The sequence below is a fragment of the Callionymus lyra genome, chromosome 6, assembly GCF_982586985.1.
Source record: "Callionymus lyra chromosome 6, fCalLyr1.hap1.1, whole genome shotgun sequence".
NCBI lineage: Eukaryota > Metazoa > Chordata > Actinopteri > Syngnathiformes > Callionymidae > Callionymus > Callionymus lyra.
In genome coordinates, this window is record NC_141823.1 from 20341578 (window position 1) to 20362027 (window position 20450).

The 20450-nt window shown below is 39.8% G+C and overlaps 2 protein-coding genes across 3 annotated transcripts; both read left to right on the top strand.

The window, feature by feature from the left end:
* The first annotated feature begins 893 nt into the window (after nt 1-893).
* Nucleotides 894-10154, top strand: LOC148077467 (transforming growth factor beta-1-induced transcript 1 protein-like). 2 transcript variants are annotated; one of them, XM_087794119.1, is made up of 12 exons: nt 894-1205; nt 3377-3427; nt 5442-5590; nt 5674-5729; nt 5852-5985; nt 6059-6137; nt 6903-6987; nt 7485-7730; nt 7906-8079; nt 8146-8227; nt 8307-8455; nt 9379-10154. In XM_087794119.1, the coding sequence occupies exons 1-12, from the start codon at nt 1193-1195 to the stop codon at nt 9643-9645; spliced, it is 1485 nt and encodes a 494-aa protein (XP_087650245.1). In that variant the 5' UTR covers nt 894-1192; the 3' UTR covers nt 9646-10154. The 2 variants fall into 2 exon arrangements, with proteins under 2 accessions (XP_087650245.1, XP_087650246.1); XM_087794120.1 differs by lacking the exon at nt 3377-3427 and having other exon boundaries at nt 896-1205; nt 9379-10153.
* A 636-nt stretch (nt 10155-10790) lies between these two features.
* On the top strand, nt 10791-16608 carry patl2 (PAT1 homolog 2). Its single transcript, XM_087793425.1, has 19 exons — nt 10791-10861; nt 11331-11484; nt 11658-11932; nt 11990-12055; nt 12134-12187; nt 12261-12416; nt 12895-12966; nt 13045-13190; nt 13742-13816; nt 13884-14007; nt 14074-14191; nt 14275-14381; nt 14451-14504; nt 14770-14906; nt 14971-15127; nt 15301-15432; nt 15492-15589; nt 16034-16174; nt 16243-16608. The coding sequence occupies exons 1-19, from the start codon at nt 10838-10840 to the stop codon at nt 16274-16276; spliced, it is 2124 nt and encodes a 707-aa protein (XP_087649551.1). The 5' UTR covers nt 10791-10837; the 3' UTR covers nt 16277-16608.
* Nucleotides 16609-20450: the final 3842 nt, after the last annotated feature.

Consider the following 20450-nt stretch of genomic DNA (forward strand, 5'->3'; position numbering starts at 1 on the left):
AGTCATTTCGAAGGTCTTCTTGTATATTTCAAATGAAGAAAATAATTTCGAATACGGTATTGAACAGGTTTTTGTTCTTTAACTCAACGGTCAATTTATTAACAATGCTCTGTTTATTAAAACATATTGGTCTCGTTCTAAACTGATAATACATAAAAAAAGGTTCCTTTTTAATTATCCTTACTTGGATAGATGGATACTTTATTGATCCTGGAGGAGACATTCTTTATGTTTAGTCCAAAAATGTATCGTATTGTAGAGTCAAAGCAACTTTCTTCTTGTCCAAGAGTGTTACTGTGTCTGTGAATTGAAAGAAATCAAAGTAACTCATCACGATTTTTGACAGGAATGGGGTTTTTGTTAAATTTCTACTGATCCTTTCATTTGTATTACTTTGGCTTTCTAATCCCTTTTAACTATTATTTTTTAACATTTAAATGTACCAATTTATAAAGTCACCGTTGTGAATGATTCTTTCACTTCCTCACCTACTTGCCATCATATCAACGTGACCTTTGACCTCTGCTGCTGAAGGTAATTGGAAGAAGGATCGGTACCAAAGTATCGTTATCAACAATGTATTTTTAACTATTTAGTTGAATAAAATGTAATTGATGGAATTTATCTTCGTGATTAACAGCTTTAAATAAAACATACCTGCGTTATCTTATTTTACACTATAATTTGAGTTAAATACGTTTAAAGAAATAAAATAAAAAGTCACTTATTTGGTGCGAGCGTTGTGCGCATGTTTCATCACTTCCTCCCCTCGTGTCATTTTTTGTGACTCAATCGGATGATAAAACATCAGTCGAAACGATAAACATCAGCTGAAAATATCCCAAATAAGGACCGGGAAAAGCGGGTGACGTCACGTGTCATGGGAATGCGGGTTCGCGACCACATTTTCTTCAACTACGCCTCTTCCTCCGGTCTGAGCGCCGTCTGGCTCGCAGCACAGGAAGAGACTGCTGGAGGAAAGAAGGAAAAAAAAAAAAAGGAAAAAATAAACGGGACGCCCACCCTCCTGCTCTTCCTCCTCCTCCTCCTCCTCCTCCTCCTCCTCCGTAGGCGGATAACGGTGTACAAGAAGTTATTGAGGAGCAGACAATAGCGCCAGCAACTGTACACAGACGCCTCCTGCACAACTTCTCCAATGATCACGACCTCCTGACCGGCGGAAGAGACCACCATGGAGGACCTGGGTGAGTGAGGGGGATTCTAACAGTGGGGATCTCCGAGGAGGAGGTGGAGGAGGGGGGCTTAGGATCCAAGATATCTGCCATGTCTGGTCGATATGAAGGGGGTGTGGGGGGGGGTCCTCTTTACAGAAACATGATGCTTGAGTGTCACTAGACTCTCAACATCTCATTCACAAAGAGATTTTTTTTTTTCCATCAAAACACTGTGATAGTCCATTATCTGTGGGTGGGCTCAACACGCCTCCCTGTTAATTCAATAAAGCCTTTTTCGCAAATTACATTACAGAGGATTCTCGGTTGACCTCTGTGTTGACCAATCAGAGAGGAGAAAGAGGTTCTGGTTGTACCCCCCCCCCCCCTCTCCCCCTGTTACAATTCTAGGGACCTAAAATAGCCCCAAAAAAAAGAACCGCTGTTTTCAAAAACCACAAAGAAAACAAAAAAAGCGTTCACCACCGGTACCTGTTTAACACAGCCTTGTGTTTTTCACCAACTGGAGCAGTTGCAAATGTGGCATTTAGGCTTATTAGGCAGTAAAAAGGGGAAAGAGTGAAGCACATCTGGATTAAATTGCACAGAACGAGAGCCCGCATGAGTCAGACAGTGGCCATGTTTAGGACACCAAACACTGTTGTACAACACTTTTTAAACTTTTATGCGCTTGGCTCCGAGGGCGACCACTTGTTCTGCAGGCGTTGGGCCAAGACAAACAAAGTCGACGTGAAGCTCTAAATATGGTCATAATTCCCACTGAGAGAAGTTTACCTCCTTATAAGAGCAGCGGAGTGTGTGAATGGATGTGTGTGCGGCGGTCGAGCAGGAGACACTCGGCTCTTGCAAACATGCTCTTTATGTGAATCATCCGGAGCTGAAGTGGTCACTGAGATATGACACTGAAGTAGAAGCGTATCATTCGTCGTCCTCGCTCACCATCGGCAGGAGTAGTCATGGGAACCATAAGTGTTTGTAACAGAAACAATGCCACATATGTAGGGAAAGTACATGTTATAGTATATTTACTGTTTTAAAAGAAACACATTGACGCCCAGACTCCCCTCTTTGTTGGCGTACGAGTCAGTTTCTTTACCATAACTAATGTCAGGGTGAAGGTAAAACTGGGAGAAAGTTATTTAAAAGTTATGCAGAGAAAGTATCTAACAGAAAAAAACTATTCACGGATATGATCTACTGTGTGTAGACAACTTGACTTTCATCTAATCAATATGTTTGTGGATTTATTGGATGAAGAAATATGAAACAAAAACAATACAAAAGGTTCTTTTATGAATTATTATAAAGCTCTGTTTTGTGTTTGGATCCATCTTTCTTTTGAGATGATAGTGAGACGCTCAGTCACCCGGAAGATGCTCCAGAGTTGAACTTCTTCTTTGTTTATTGAGAGAAGGAAGGAAGTCAGGAAGGTTCTTTGATGTCCAACAAGATGGTTTTATGGATGACAATATCCACAATAGTACCCTCCGAGTGTTGAATTATATCATCTATTGTCAAATTTATTTCAAAAATATTATGCTTCACTTCTATATTTTTTCATTTATGGTGGTTCTACTACAAAAGGTATATTTACTGTATATCATTTCAAATTAATAAAACAACTATAAAAAACACAAATACACCTTGTATCCCATTATAATCAAGCATTTAATCATCTTTTCTAGATATAATGTGATAAATTATATTTATATATGTAATTTTTAGAACACATCTGTGTAATTTAATTGCATGTTTTTAGCTTTATTAATAAATCATCGTAAGAATAATTATTATTACAACCACAAGTCTCTGAACATCAATTATTGTAAAAGCCTCATGAATAGTAACATATTTCTGTGATGGATACAGTCACTGTTTCATGTTTAGTTTCAGGCTTTGAACTGGATTATTTTAGATCTGGAACTTGGTCGGCCACAATGATGTCAGTATCTGGACAGTTTCCATCTCAGCGTGGAGTGACGGGTGGGAGGGGAGGGGGGGTTGGAATTAAATATCAGTTGCCAAACACTCTTCCTCCTTTGCTTCCTCTCCGCTGTATTATGTCTCACCATTATTCTGTCATGGGTTTGAGTGACTTGAGTTCTGACTGTCCTGTCCAGTTGCTGCATGTCTTGTCTGATGCTGAGGCTGACTTGCTGCTGCTACTGTGCGTCTCTCCTCAGGAGTGCCTGAGACACTTAACTACCCTCTCAGTCCTCGTATTGTTGTCTTTGGTACGTACATGTCAACGTTTCTATCTGTGTCCCCCATAACTCAGTCATTCTTCTTTACACCCTGTGAAGATGTTTATGTTTCATGACTTCTCTTTGTTTGTCTCCTCCAACTGGATCTTCAAGTCCATAACCTTGTCAAAATAATACAAAGACAAAAGTATTGTAGGAGATTCTGCAAAAAGAAATTAAGAAAAACTTACCAATCTTTGCCTCTATCCATTTAGATTAAGGGGTGTCAAACTGGTCCAGAAAAGGGCCAGGGTGGTGCAGGTTTTTGTTCCAACCAGTCAAGCACACATGAGTTAACCAATCAGGCGTCGGCTTAAACAAGCAACCCCTGACTGACAATTAATTGATTAGTGTCTCCAGACGCCTGATTGGTTCAACTATATGTGCTTGACTGGTTGGATCCAAAACCTGCACCGTCTCGGCCCTTTTCTGGACCAGTTTGACACCTGTGATTGAATAAGACGTCAAAATATCACAACTCCAGCCCTTTAGCTTTAGCCCCTGCTACATGCTTTTACTCACTACTACCCACCTACCTCGTCCCTACCTACCTACCTATAGTACTGCCTGCCTACCTGCCTGCCTATCTAGCTACTCTCTGGCTAAAATACTACTTCCTACCACCCTAACCCCACCAACCTACCTACAGTACAAACTATTGGCCACCCTACCTAGCCACCTATGTACTGTCTACCTTCATACCTACTTACCGTCCAGTTACCTACATACTGAGTACATAACTACCTACTAGGCACCTACAGTAATGACTACCCACCTTCCTTCCTAACTGTCTCGTACCTACCTACCAGGGGTGTCAACGTCTACATGTGTAAACAGTTACACGGATATCAAATCATAAACTTAAAAAAAAAAAAATCTATAACCATTATTTTTAGGTTAGGTTAGGTTAGGTAGAACTTTATTGATCCCTCAGAAGGTCTCCTTCAGGTATTGTTTTTCCAATACACAGCAATACGATTGATTATACATAAAAATAATAATTAAGATATTTTCTCTCCTTCTCCGTGTTCATTGTTCTCCAGTTTAAACTGGCCTTCAAGAGACGCAGAGCCGCTGTTGACCAATGAGTGAAGTGTGTTTTGGTCACGTGATGTTGGGACTAGACGGGGATGGGATAACCTGGGATGTCAATAAAGTTTTGAGACTTTGACAACTTACATCTTTTATATATCATCGTTAACAGATATGAAAAGTACAACGATTTTATTCATACACAAGAATCGACAAATAAGGTTTATAAGGTGCACTGAGGATTCATTAGAATGGCTTTAAGTGCGCCGAGAAATACCGTAAATTAAGTTATGTTATGCATCTGTTTTGTTGGCTATAAATAAGTACCTAGTTGGAATAATAAATAGTTCTTGTCTGGTAACTACTGGAAGGGCTTTGCTCTAATGGGATTAGTAGGTGTTTGAATGGAGAACCCTCTAGTGCAGGGTTGGGCAAATATAATTCTTCAAGGGCCACATTAAATTCTGTGAATGTTGTAAGGGGCCGTCAAGCAAAAATAAAGACGAAAAAATCTAATTAAGCTGCAATTTTATTCTTGTATGGATGAGTTTTTTTCAAAACATTTCTTCAACTAATTTATACTTTTTTTTTTAAGGGATTAATATATACTCGAAAAAATTACGCACAAAAAGAAAATGAGTGTTATGTTGAAATGTAAATGAATAATAAATCCAAATTACATTTGTTAATGCATTAGAACCATTTATACATGATCATACTTTGAATATACGAGGGCCGAATAAATACAGTCAAAGGGCCGCATGTGGCCCCCAAGTCTGTTCTAGTGGATAGATGGTGCAACTGTGTGTAACCGGTTACAAGACGGTTACAACCCTCGACTACACGTGTAGATAAAATAGTAAACGTTGACACCCCTTCCATCCACCTACCTTCTTACCAAGACATTCCTTCATACCTTCCATCCTTCCGTCCTAAGCCACGTGTCGGCTGAATGTCCATCACCTCCCTACAGATGCTCTCCTCGCTGACCTGGAGAACACCGGCTCTCCTCTGGCTCGCTGTCCCGTCCTCCTCACCTCCGATCCTCCGCCTGAAAACGAAAATGTGGTCGTGAATACTGGGGAATCCCGGCCGCCGCCACCAGCCTACACGCCCCAGCAGGTCGGCATCAACGCTTTGTCTCGGCCAATGTTTGCTCTGTATTACTGTTGGTGTAAATTCTGGTTATTGCGTGTTTCTGTCAGACGGTTTCCGCAGCCATGAAGTCCACTCAGAGTCCAAACCCCGACAAATTATACAGGTAGATCGTTCGTTTATCTCCACATGTTCAAAGATAATTATTATTATTCATATATATATGAGTGGCCTCCAATTAAGAATGTGGAAATACCTACAATAACTGTTTCCTTGGCTTCCTCACAGCACAGTGTGTAAACCGCGATCTCCTCGCACAGCAGACCCTCCTCCAGCCTTCTCCTCGTCCTTGTTGGGTGGAGGTCTGAGTGAGCTGGACCACCTGCTGCAGGAACTGAACGCAACACAGTTCAACATCACAGGTCTGCGCCTTTTTGCTCTCACGATATCCGTTGTAACCTGGACTGTGTGTTAAAGAAATTACCCCGTTTTCAGATGAGATCCTGGCTCAGTTCCCTTCTTCCAAGAAGGATGAGAGGGACAAGATCAAGGACAAGGAGAGACCCTCCTCCAAGTAAAAATCATATATTTTAAATTAAAGCTGTTAAGTGAAATGTTATCTCTGTCATGTTCCAATGATTCATATTGCATTTTTTTTATCATCGATTGTCTTGTTACTTGAATATTTAAGTGGAATTACCTTTTAACAGCTTAAGACATTTTTATTTGTTCAGGCTTTTCCTTGATTTTCTGGAACTCCTGTTGTGTTATCAGTTTTATCTTGACCTTTAAAGTATATACTTTATTGATTATTGTTTTGATTGTTTAAGCGCTTTGTGACCCTGGTCTGGAAAAGCGCTATATAAAAAATTACTTACTTACTTTTAAAAATGACTATTATTATGGGGAAATAGAAGTTTAGTTCATGTCTTTGTTTTCTTTTTTAACATCATATATTTTATTTTATTTATTTATGTAATTTTTATATAATAAACTGGCCAACAAGAGTTGAGTAAAATGCTGAAGTACAGTTATGATGCATGACAACAATAATTATCTTGCCCTTTAAAGTATATACTTTATTGAATATTGTTTCGATTGTTTAAGCGGTTTGTGACCCTGGTCTGGAAAAGCGCTATACAAATAAAAACGACTTACTGACTTACTTATTTACTACATACTTTGGAATTAACCTGCTATAAAAAAAAGAAATCCACATGTCCTGCTCTTAAAATGTGAAACTCAATCATACATTGTGTCACAAGTAACTTGGGAGAGTTTGCTAACCTAAGCACTGAATGTGAGTTTCATTGGAGGTCGTTGTCTTCTCTTGTCTCAGCTCTTCGAAGCCTTCTGCGACCTCTGCCACGCTGGAGTTGGACAAACTGATGGCTTCTCTCTCAGATTTCCGGGTGCAGAGCACGGTAAGTTGTTCTTCGCTCTCACTCTCACTCCTGCGGGATATCTTGTGCTGGATCGCTTCACCGCGAGCACATGCCTGATGGTTAACACCAGTCACCAGACTTGGCCGAGAGACAGAGATTAGCCTTTGAGCGGCACACAAATAGCTTGAGGGAAGATGTAACGGCTTTAAAGTTTCATTTAATTTTACAAGGTGAATAATGAGCGTGAACTCAGAATGTGGTTTTTAAATGATTTCTTTGTAATCTGTGTTTCAGACGTTAGCGTTTTTTCACAGAATTACTTCCAGTCAAACGTTAAACCATAACATATTATAATATATATTCAACATTTCAGATAGGAGTCATAAACAAAGTAAAAAACAAATGTTTTATTTTATTTCTTTAATAAATAAATGTGTTTAAATAATTGTATTAAATATTGTTTTTCTTCGATCTATAGATTCTATAATTCAGAAAGTTTTTGGTGATTAAATACAATATAATGATTTCTTCTCCAGCCAGCGCTGCCAGTTTCTCCAGTTTCTCCGGTGGCATCAGTGGCTCCAGTGGCATCAGTGGCATCTCTGGCACCGGCGGCACCGGCGGCTCCGGCACCACAGCATCCCGTCGCTCCTCCTCAACCAGCACCCGGCGGCTCCCTGGACAGTATGCTGGGACTTCTGCAGTCGGACCTGAGCCGACAAGGAGTCCAAACATCGTCCAAGGGGAACTGCTCGGCCTGCCAGAAGCCAGTAGTCGGACAGGTGACTGACAACTTGATTCTAGAAAAAGGATAAAAGCTCTGTTAGCATGTTAGCTAACAGTTCAATTGATACACATGTCAACGATATTGTTTTGATGGGTCTTATGTGTTTGTGATCATCTGTTATGAGTTGATCTTGAACAATACTCTTCTTTTGTCCAACCTTCTCTGTGCAGGTGGTAACAGCTCTGGGGAAAGTCTGGCATCCAGAGCACTTCGTGTGCACGGAGTGTGAGACAGAACTGGGCAGTCGCAACTTTTTCGAGAAGGACGGTCGTCCGTACTGCGAGTCCGACTACTTCACTCTCTTCTCGCCTCACTGCGCAAACTGCAACAAGCCCATTCTCAATGTAAGACTCTCGTGCACGCGTTAGTTTAACACGTTGTCTGAACTTCTCTTGTTGCTTTCGTGGTAGAAAATGGTCACTGCCCTGGACAAGAACTGGCACCCGGAGTGTTTCTGCTGCGTAAAATGCAGCCGCACATTTGGAGACGAAGGTAAAGGATCACATGTGGTAACCACCTAAAGATGATTGACATGTATCTAAGAAGCGTGTGTTTGAACGTGATGTTTTAGGTTTTCACGACCGCGAGGGCCAGCAGTACTGTCAGCAGTGCTTCCTGACTCTGTTCGCCTCCCGCTGCCAAGGCTGCAGTCAACCCATCCTGGAAAACTACATCTCTGCGCTCAACTCTCTCTGGCACCCTCAGTGTTTCGTGTGCAGGGTGAGTGTCGCTCGATAACCTGGTGCGACGGATGCCATAAACATGAAGTGTTTGTCCGTTCTTTTTTTTAATTTCTGGAAAAATGATAAAACAAAAATAATCTGCACAGACTGGTCCAAGATCACTTGTTCATAGAGTTCAATGAACTGTGTGCAGGCTACAGTATTACAAATTAAATGAAAATATTTAACATTACACAAGTCGTACAAATAGCTCCATCTACAGGACGAAACTCAACAGTCAGAAACAACACTAAACAATTCTCAATCATAGCTGAGAAAATGCACAGGCTGGTCTAATATCACCCTACACACTCATAAACATTGAAAATAAATATATAAATATTAAGACATCTGATGATTAACTAAACACTTGTAAGAATATAAGTAAGTAAGTAAGTAATTTTTATTTATATAGCGCTTTTCTAGACCAGGGTCACAAAGCGCTTAAACAATCAAAACAATATTCAATAAAATATATACTTTAAAGGTCAAGATAAAACTGATAACACAACAGGAGTTCCAGAAAATCAAGGAAAAGCCTGAACAAATAAAAACCTATTTAGATGTTTAAGATGAATATACATTAATTCATCACTTCATTCGGACAATTTGGCGACATATAGCACTTAAAACATGACACTAAAAAGACAATTTTCACTACATATTAGTATATTAACAAAATATTTATTCAAATTTCTTTAACGGTAAAACTTTCTCAACTTATCGTTTACAGTGTTCAATAAACTGTGAAGGAAAAGGCGAAAAAAAAAAGAAGTATAAAATACTGTTCATTCATTAAATAAAAGAACATATCTCAATACCAAACTCACTATATTCTTCTCTGTTGGGTTGACTGGGAAGCCGAAAATTGACGGACACGACGAGCGCATATGGCTGAGGAACTCTGATTTGTTCCCGCAGGAGTGCCACAGTCCCTTCATCAATGGCAGCTTCTTCGAGCACGAGGGGAAGCCGCTGTGCGAGGCCCACTACCACCAGTCCCGGGGCAGCATGTGTCAGGCCTGTCAGCAACCCATCCTGGGACGCTGTGTCACCGCCATGGGGGCCAAGTTCCACCCCCACCATCTCGTGTGTCACTTCTGCCTTAAACCTTTGAGCAAAGGTTGTTTCAAAGAGCAAGAGAACAAACCCTACTGCCACCCGTGCTTTATTAAACTTTTCGGTTAGCGACCCGAGCGAAGGAAACTTGCAATTTGATGCTTTTTTTTTTCTTCTGTTTTTGTATTAACTCTGGGAACGAGGGAGGAGCTGGTCTCTCTTAGCTTTTCCTGCCAGCAGGTTAAACAATGCATTCTACTTCCTATTGGGTTCTATCTGAAAGCACGTATGCTACAACACCAAAGACTTAACTGTGTGGGAAAATATGTTCCACACAGAATTGATTCAATTTGAATTTTGAAGTTAAAATATTTTTGCCAAAGGTAGTGACAAAGAAATCCTCTTTTTTCGTTGAGGGCTTTTGTTGTTGTCCGAGGAAAAACCCCTTTAATATATTTGCTTTACGTTTCTGAGCTTGAACTTGTAACTGCTATGGCACTTCTATGTAGTTGTTTACCTGCTTTGCTATGCCCAGCAAAACAAATGAAGATGTACGTTTATCATGGATTATTTTTTCACTCATGTGCACATTCCAAACGAACGTCACAAAATAAAAAATGTCACTTTGTTTATCGTAGTTTGATATTTTAATGTGAGCGACTCATTTATATGATCATGCTTTTCCACCTGTCCCATCATCGACCCTATCTGTGAGCCACAAGTGTTCTCTGATTCTTTTTAATCAATATCCATTTGCTGGGAAACAAAATAGAGAAAACACAAGTTTAGGAACGAGCTAAATGCCCATATTTTCCTTTTTCCTTATTTATTTTATTATAAATAAAATATTGGTTTTTTTGTGTGTTTTATCTCTCTTGGAAATGACTATGAATTAAAAATATCGTTTTAAATTTTAATAGAAATTCTAAAACAATGTTTAAACCTATTTAAATAGAAAATAATGTGATTTTACATCATGATATTTAAAATACTACTGAAAATGAAATGTCGTTTTCAGCTTTGCCCAGCAGAGGTCGCTTCTGAGCTATGGTTAAAAAAATGTTCGCAAATTAATTTAAAAAAAATAAAGATACCTTACGCACGTATCTTGCTGCAACTAAGTACACTCTGGTTCGAAACGAAAGAAAATAAAATAAATTCTCCCATGCTCGCGTAGAAAGCAGTCGTGATGCTCAGGTACACACACAGGTGAGTTCAATTAAACTGTGACGAGTCTCTTCACGACAGTTGGATGAACACGAGCCTCGACCAGAGTCACCGTGTCTGAGCGCACAGAGAGAAAACAGCAACAAAACATACGATGGAGGATCCAGAGCAACAACAGGTTCGTTCGTTTAGTTTTCCCTTAAAAAAAAAGAAAAATAGAAGCTAGTTTGAGGCGCTCTGGTCTCTGAGGAGCAGGGGCCACGTGGTCATGAGGTCACACCAGTTCAATATTCTATATCGTGATTATAAATGGGGGAGATTGAGAAATAACGAAATCTTTTAATAAACTTTTCTTTATATTGTGGCATTATTTTATGAGGTTAAACTCTGACACTGGGAATAAAATTAGCATGTTAAAACTTTTTTTTTTCTTCTAACATATCAACTAGAATTAATATTTGTGTAGAACTTAAAAAGAATGGATATTTTTCAAACTGTTTATTTCGTATTATTTATTAGTTTACATTTTACAGGTAACATTTATTTTCTTGCTGTAAATATTTCTTGCTAACCATTAGTGAGTTCATGTCATTTTTAAATCATTCTTCAAAACATTTGAGCAGTTAAAAGGGTATCTCGACCCACAGGTGCCGGAGAAGGATTCCCCACTTCAGTGGCCGGAGAATGGGGCGGAGTGGAGCGACGGCGAGGAGGAGATGAACGTGGACTGTGACCTTCTACAGGCCATGGCTGAGGAAGACGAGGACATTAACGTCTACAACGACGAGACATTCGGGATGGGTGGGTGGATTGATCAGCTGCTGAACAAACCAAGTCACTTGTTGGTTCATGAGGACGGATAGAAAAATGTTTCGTTTTTTTCCAGTTTGTATCATAAACAAACATGTTTTTGAGTATCTTATTGTGTACTGAATCCTGATAAATCTATCTGAGATGTGTACAAATGATTCTAGATGTGAATGGAACCACTGAAGAGCCTGCTGAGGGTCTCCTTCAGTTTGGGGAACCTCCACCTTTGACCTCTCCACCACCGTCGTTCCTAGAAGAGGATAAACCCCCACCTATCCAGAGCACCCCCTCCCCTCCCAAAGCGAGGGTGCAGTATTTCGCCCGGCCTCCAGTGTTCGAGAGGGGCCGGGGTAGGGTCAGGAGGAGCGGGCTGGACCGAGGCCAGATGTTTGAAGATCCGGCCGTGGTGAGGATGGTGGAGGGGCGACCGAGTCTCAAGGTGATTCTGAGGATTTTGTTTTTTGAATTCCTAGCTCATCCATCTCTTAATTCCCAGAGTCTTGACAGTGCCATTGTGGACTACGGGAACGCTTCGTACCGCAATACATTTGAAGATGAGAACGCAAGTCACTTTTCTTCTTGTCGTCCTTTTCGTTTCCTTTTATTCAATCTCCTGAACTAAGGCTTTGTCACACTTCAGTGGGTGGAACCATCATACAGAGAGAACAGAAAAGAGTCAGGATCTATTCTTCAGGTTCTGATCATGGCTGGTCATCTTTCACAATGATTCCATTATTATTATATTTTTTTCTAATTCTGTTTCTCAGGACAGTGCCATCGTTTGTGTGATTGACGGGCACAGAGGCAGGGGGCAGCATCGCACCAACTTCTCGGACATGAACTACCCTTCACCAGGGGGTCGGAGAGGGGGGCCTAGAGGTCTCTACTCACGGAGGCTGTTTGGACAAAGAGACCCCGCTCAGGTAATGATCCTGACTGCTACTGGGATGTCTTGCTGCTTATAATCAAAGCAACAATAGGCAGCATTTCAACATAACTTTTGGTACTTTCTCTACTGATTGGTTTAATTTGGACAGTCATGACTAAAACTCACCACTAAGACTGAAGATAAAATGTAGGTTTTCATGATGTCGAGAAATGTTCCAAGGTTTTTTTGAATGATGTCCATAATCACCTGTTAACTGATTTTTAGGCCTTCCATGTTTTTCTTTCGCCCATCTTTCACATGAGGTGCACAGAAGTTATCATGCAGTCGACCTCTAGGCCAGACCCGAGTGTGGCCCGGAGGACACATGTGGCCCTTTGACCTCTAGAGGGCCGCAAAAATGCAGAGAAGTCATGAATGAATCCGTTAGCCAACTTAAATCATTTGGCCCCTGTTATTGCTGCTCTGGGCTCAAGTATACTTTTTCCATTCAATTGTTTTCATTTTCCCTGCAGGTGAATTCAACTTTTCTGCCTGAGTCCCCTCTCTTCTCACGCCAGCATCTGACCCCACAGCAGCACTATCAGGTTTTTCACTTCGTTGAGGAGCATTTCTTTCCTCAAAAGAGACTTCCAATTCTTCTTTTTTTTTTTTTCCTGAGGTAGAACAGGAACTTTTTGTATCCTTCAAACCTTTCCTGTCCGACAACTCCACGGTCCCTGCCTCCAAAAATGATGCTTCGCTTTGGTGCCAATTCGCCCAGGCCGGCCCACTACAACAGCCCACAGTCAAATCCAGTGCAGCAGTTCAGGTGCGTGACGGCCTCACAGGTTTTCTTTAACCGTGTTTTTGTCACTGCATGTCCTTATGAGAAGCCATTGAAACACGATGTTGGCCTGATGACTCATTGGGATTTGTATCCTAGCAGAGATCTCAATGTATAGCTTTTGTGTGCTAAAAGAAATTGGTAGTACTTTATCCTGGCTGGACATGAATGAAGTTCTTTCTTTGGAGGCCATATGTATCATTATAAATATTTTTTTAATTTCTGCTTTTGTGTAAAGCACCCTGTTATTATTTAATCAGATGAAGTGTGTGTGACCTGCATTCAGTCCTTTAGATTGACAAGTGGTTTAAGGCTCACAGATTTATCTGATTTTGCTGCTCACATACTAGCAATTTACCCTCATCAGACATGGTTGAACATGGATATTTTTAATTTATTTAACTAAATCTTAGGGTTTATGTGATCATTATGAATGCCATATGCTCATTTATGGGTGTCATGTGAGCAGTATATTTCCAAAAACATGATCTTTAAGTTATTTTTATATATTTTAATCAAATGTATTTTGTTTGCAGATATCCAGGTCCAGTCACACAACTCCACCCACAGCACAAGCGCTTACTCAGTCAAAAACAGAGCTTTTTCCAAAGGTGGGTGCGACTACACCTTGAATGATTATCTTTAAGCGACTTGAACGAGGCATGGATTGATCCACAGAAAAGCAGAGGTTTGGGATCCTTATTGTAACCTGATGACTGCCAAGGAAAAGGAGTGGATCACTCGCCTTCAGATGATTCAGCTACAGAGTGAGAATCCATATCTGGAGGACTATTACTACCAGGTATGTTGACGTCTCAAGTGTTCTGTGATTGATGTGTGCTTCCTTTTGTGACTGTATGTGTTGCAGGAATACTACAGGCGTATGGAGCTGAAGATTGCTGAGGAGGAGTTGGGTGTTCGGGGCAAGAGGGAACCTCAAAAGCTCACAACACCATATATCACCAAGACCGACTCCTACACACCAGGTTTTATAAAAAGCATTCCTGATTCACCTCCAGCTGTGAGTAGAGATTGTAGAATTCTCACGAGCTTTGATTTTTCTCTTCAGTCGTTCACATCGAAGGCTCCCTCGGTCAAGTTGCAGTGTCGACATGTTACTCTCCTCGCCGAGCTATCGGTGCTGTTCACGCGGTTCAAGCTCACAGTCCAGTGGAGGTTAATGTGGCAAACGTGCAGTTGATCAATTCTGTGGACTTTTTTTAAACTAGCACTTGTTCAATTTAGGATCAAAAGGATACCAAACAGCAACGGTTGGATGTCCTTGGCAAAATAGAAAAGGTATTTTTTTCATTATGTAAAAAAACCATGTCATTTGGAAAGTACCTTTTTATAAAGGGTCTTGATATGGATTTCCTCCACCAGCCTCAAAAATCACCTTTGAGGTCATGATCTCCTCTATTACTGCCACTCAGCAGCACCAACACCCACGTCATGTTTAGCCTGTTGTTCAATTTGGACGTCAACATTCTGACGTAGCCACCGTCTGAATGTGTAAATGTAACATTGTTGGCTTCATGTTCTACTGGTTCTCACTTGTTTACAGTTGTTCATGGTGCTGTTGGAGGTCGAAGAGACCGAAAGGGTGAAGACGACTGTCCTTGCAGAAGAAAGGCGGTTAAAAGAGAAGACGCAGAGGAAAGTGGAGGACATCTACTCGCAGATGCAAAACTATGATGCACTGTAGGTCTACATGTGTACACTCGGTGTCTCCAAATTATTTACTTGCATATTCTGTGTCGACTAGAGATTCCGAAGGGGAGTTCCTTCCGTTCCTGCTGGTGTCAAAAGGCAAAAAACTAATTGCAAGACTCTGTCCTTTCTTGAAACCTGCATCTGCACAAATAATCTTGCGAGTTGTGACGTTGAACCTACCATTGCTGATGGACAGTGACACAGACGAGGTACATTTTTATTTATTTTTTTCCCCCCCCCATCAAGTTTTTTTAATTTATAGATTTACTCTTGACTGTCATAAGTAAAACTGTTGTACTTTGTTTTCTGGTTAATATTTCAGATTCTATTTGCAATGAGCCTGATTTTATTGATGTTAAATGTTATTCTCCCTCCTTCTTAGGCCCTTCCTGTGCTTTACCCTCCACTGAGGAATGTGATCGGATCCCTGTCGTTCAGTCAGCTGATCAAGATCCTGAAGGATCTGACCTCGAATGAGAATTATGAGAGCCTCAGCCTGGCTTGTCAGAACAAGGTCTGGTTCGATCCTTATCTTTTTATCGTTGTCCTCCTGAATGTTTGACTCTTCTTCAGTTTGGGTTGTCTCTGCTGTACGCCCTGCTGTCCCAAGGCGAGAAGTTGCTGTCCTCGGGTGTTCCTCTGGAGCCCAGCATCGGGGACTTTGAGTCCTGGTGAGATTCCTTGTTTCAAAACGACTTGTATTTCTCTAAAACACACTTGTGCAAAGTGTGTCTCTTTGACCTCCTGAGAGCCACTGGAATATAGAGTAAAACTAATATATATATATAAAAAAAAAGTTGTAAGAAATGGACAGTTTCACAATTTTCTACAGTTATTTGGATTTTAAATATGACCAATCATTTACTTATTAATTCAGTCAATTAAAAGAAAATCAAATTTTGCAAGCCTTATTTTAATGTTTTTCCTTTCTGTCCCTCTGAACTTCTATACTAAAGTATCTGCTTAAACACTTGTGGATTCTGTTTTAGTAAATTACCAAATAAGTAAATGTTATTTAGTAAGAACTTGTTTTCCCATCATTTTGAGGCTTCATTCCATCTGTCTTTTGACTGGATTGATTCACCACCTCTGCTCTTAACCATTTCTTGTTCCAGGACCGATACAATATTCCAGGTCGCTGGACAACTGTCCAAGTGTTCGCTCGTAGAACCACTGCTCTTGCCGTCCAACCTGCTCACGCTCTTCTGCCGGTACCTGGACAAACGTACTGTCCATCAGCTGAAGAGCAACATGGAGTAAGTGACGTCCATCCATTGTTTTTTTTAAAAAGGATCTCGGGTAATCTCTTCGCTTCTGTCTCCAGGTCTTCCACAGGGATTCTGGCTCTGCCGTCTTAATGTGGACGATTGTATGAGAGACGTTCAGCTGATCATGTTCCCATGAGTTATTGGGGCAACTCTGTACATGAACTTTGTAAAATACTTTTTTATTTTTTCATCCATTCCCTCCTCCCCTCACATTTTGCACATCCCAAATACTGTTTCCCTTTTTTATTTGTTCATTTCCTCTGGTCTCCATGCTGGGTTGAAGTCACAAATTCAGTTTTATCCCTGGGAAAGCATCTGTTGCTCCGCGACAGTCGGACTGAAGACTTGAGTATCGCTTGAGTAAACGTACAAACCTGTCAATTTACAAAAATCACTCCTTCTCGCGAGTGTCAGTGTTGGTGACCAAGAGAAAATCTTCATTGTACAGCCGAACCATTGCATTTGTTTATCATGACCACTTAAGGATGGCATGGCCCATGCATTTCTTTTTTTTGTTGTAAAAACACTTGATGCGTGTATAGATTTGTAGCAATACTTGTATTGATGTAATCTTCCATCTTAAATGTTTTCAGTTGTATAGAAATTTTATTTATTGTATTTGTCTGGAAACAGGAATAATTTAAATTGCACCCTTGAAGAGCACTTGCAATATAAATAAAAAAAAACTGCTCAATAGTTTTTACTTCTCTTATTTAAAAACGTTTTCATGCGACAAATGCTTCGTGGACTTCTTAAGTCTGCGATGCTGGGACAGCAGAGTGTGACATTCCTGCAGAGGAAATGAAAGCAAAGTTGGAGGTGATGTTCAGAGAGGAACGTCACTTGGATGTCACGATGCTGCTCAGAACAATGACCTTTTATCTTGTCAGTTACTGATGATTTAACGTGAGAAAGCTGAACATGTTTCACCTGCTCAATGGAGTCGCAACCTTGTCTCCTAACATCACGTGTTGGAGTTCTTAAATGCATTTTACTTTTAAGCTAGTTGAAATCTGACGTACCGTCTAACGATTTCAATTCGTGACAAACCCTCTTTGAAACTACTTATCTTGTTGCAAATGGGACAAATGTAGTATAATAGAAAATGGTTACCATGAGGTGACTGTTTTCACTTCCTTGTGAAAACAACTACTGTTATATTCTGTAGTAAAGTTGGTTACAATGTTTGCTTCAAGTAAAATACCGTTAAAATTAAATATGGATAATTCTAGCTTGGTCACTTGGAACTGAAAACTTCAAGTAGTGTCCTTGAATGGTGGTTTAATTCGTAGTCTTCTGATTATAAGAATTATCGGCACACATTTGGTTGTATCCGTAATGCATTTTATTTCAATATAACTTCTTGAAGTCCCTTTCTAAATCATGACCGATGCCTAAACCATATGAACCAGTACTTTTATTGGGTTTTTATTTTCCCTTGTCTGCTGGAAAACATACTTTTGATAAGTGAGCCATATTTAGCCATTATAAACTAGATTTGGTGTCTGTAGCAATCATCTGTGTTATGCGTTATCTTGCCAGTAATCCATTAGTTCAACAAATGGTTGAAATATTATTTTCTGCACACTACTTATTCTTCAGATACGACTTGCTATCCAGTACCTCTGTCTCAGACACCACCTGATAATTTGACCAGTTCTTTGTTTTTAAACGGTAACCAAGAAGATTCATCATTGTTTGTCGATGTTTGAGAAGTCTGGGTAGAACACACATCGCTGGCATGTTGTAGAAAGTCAAATATGGCTTTGCCATGATTTATAGCCTAGATTCCCAACTAACTTTAAAAGTATGTTGCTCACTGGATTGAAAAGATGAAAAGTAGCCTTTGAACTATGGTTGCCTAGTACATTGTGTAGATATTTGTTCACCTCAATTCGTAGTGGATTTCCCCCCTGACCAGAATATAGAGTTGTATTCTATAGTTACGGTCATACAGTAGATAAAGGGATACCGAGTTAACGTATAGCATCGTAAAAGTTGTGATCAGTTGTAGATGTGTTGCTGAGGGAGTTGGAGCAGCCAAGTATGTGAGAGGTCTGACAGAGACGGGAGGTGAACCGTCAACCTCTCCTTGACCCTATAAGAAGAGGATTTTGACTTTAGGTGAGGAATCTAAGTTAAGGGTGAGATATATTTCCAGTTTACCCCTTTTTTTTTTCCCCCTGGAAGTAAAAGGGGCGACAACCGTCACCATGGAGACAAACCTTTAAATGAATACTTGTGGTGGTGAAGATGGTTAAACCACAATGGTTGTCCTTGTATTATCAAAAGCACCATTTTTTTTTTTTAAGTTCCCTTAAAACCTCTGCTTAAAAAGAAGTTCCTGACGTTGAAAACATCTAGTTTCCGATTGTTCAAAGGATTTATTCCCTTCAACAGTTTTTGATTCATGAAACTGTGTTTAAATACTTTTTGGAGAGCTTGCTAGATCAAGAATATCATTCTGAAATGTATATATTTTTAATTGTGGTTTTTAGGTTCTGATCTATAATATCTAATGTTTCGCATATAACATAAATCTAACCTCTGCTTTCGTTGGTGCTGGATTTATAAACTGTGTTCCAGTGATAAGCCTTGTTTAGTTTTTAATGTTCCATATATTATCGTATATAAAACTAACTACAAAACCTCTAATCAAAAGTACCATTGTAAATTTTACTTAATGTGTATTTAACCTGCAGTATCGTAATCTTCCCAGCCTGGTAGACCATGATGATATAGTATAGACATTTATCACTTTGACACACACCAGGGATCAACATTAAAGCTCTGAACAGTGAGAAACAACTCTGCTAGTGGTGGCTGTTTATCAAAACAGTGGTCCTCAACTCTTCTTGCACCTCGGTCTGGTTAAATTTTGGCTTTTTTTTCAACAGACTGGTCTGTTTAAAACATATAATTAACTAAACTATAATTTATCAACAAATATATATAATTAACACGTGTATTAAAACGGAAACATTAAGTACATTTCATCAGTAGTCCCAGGCTGTTTTCTCTGCAAAGATGGTCCAACATGGAGTTTGTTTTTCTTTTCACATCTTTACCCATTTTTGTTATGATGACTGAGAGTCAAAACTTTCTTTCTGAATTAAAAGTCTTTCAGGCCGTTAATATAATCAACACAACAGAAAGTGCGGCCTGGTATCAAATGGCTCGTGGGTCAATGCCGGTCCATGGCTCTGGGGATTGTGGACCAATGTGTTAAACCAATTATTTAATCATCCAAAAGAACTCTTCATTAAAAATAAGGAAATGTGAAACTTTTTGATGTATTTTACTTCATAAAGTTAAAGGTATTATTAGATTAGACTTGCGAAATGTTTTTCCTTTCAACCATTCTTTATAGTTTTTATTTTAAAACCATCGTCTTCATCTGTCAGTCTAGAGATCATTAGTCACTGTCCATCATGGATCCAACTCTTTGCCCTGCAAGTGTCAATGTACTTAAAAAGACTAATGACTCTCTTAGCTGTGTCTTCATTGACTGTCTCCAATGTTGAAAGAGGGGGGGGGGGGGGGTCAAAAGATGGTGAGAGGAGGAGCGCCTCAGACCAGAGTGTATATTACACCCTCTCAGGCACAGAACCGTTCCTACTCCTGACCATCGTTCGCTCCCAGAACAGTTTTTTTCTCCAGGTCCACAATGCTGGGACGGATAGTATTTGGCTGTGTGGTGGTCCTGTGTCTGGTGCAGACGTCTCTGTCCCTCGGTGAGTGACATATTTGGACTTGATAAAAGCTGTGAAATGTAAATCTATTAAGGGAATATACTGTATATTTTGTTGCGTGTCGATACATAGAAATTCTTCGACCGCTTTAATATTTTGACATTTTAAACTGGTTTTCACATTTTATAACTTCAGCTTTCATAAAAGACAGTTGGTCTGAGCAAAATATAATCTTTAAAAGTATCTCACGATAACTGAAGAAATAATATTGCATGAATGAAAATGGGACGGATAGTATTCGTGAGTGTGATGGTCCTGTGTCTGGTGCAGACGTCTCTGTCCCTCGGTGAGTGACATATTTGGACTTGATAAAAGCCCTGAAATAAAGATCTATTCATGGAAAATACTAATATTTTGTATTGTGTCAATACATAGAAGTACTTCGACTGCTTTAATATTTTGACATTCTCAACTGGTTTTACATGTTATCCCTTCAGCTTTCATAAATGACAGTTGGTCTGAGCAAAATATCATCTTTAAAAGTATCTCACGATAACTGAGGAAATTCGTAT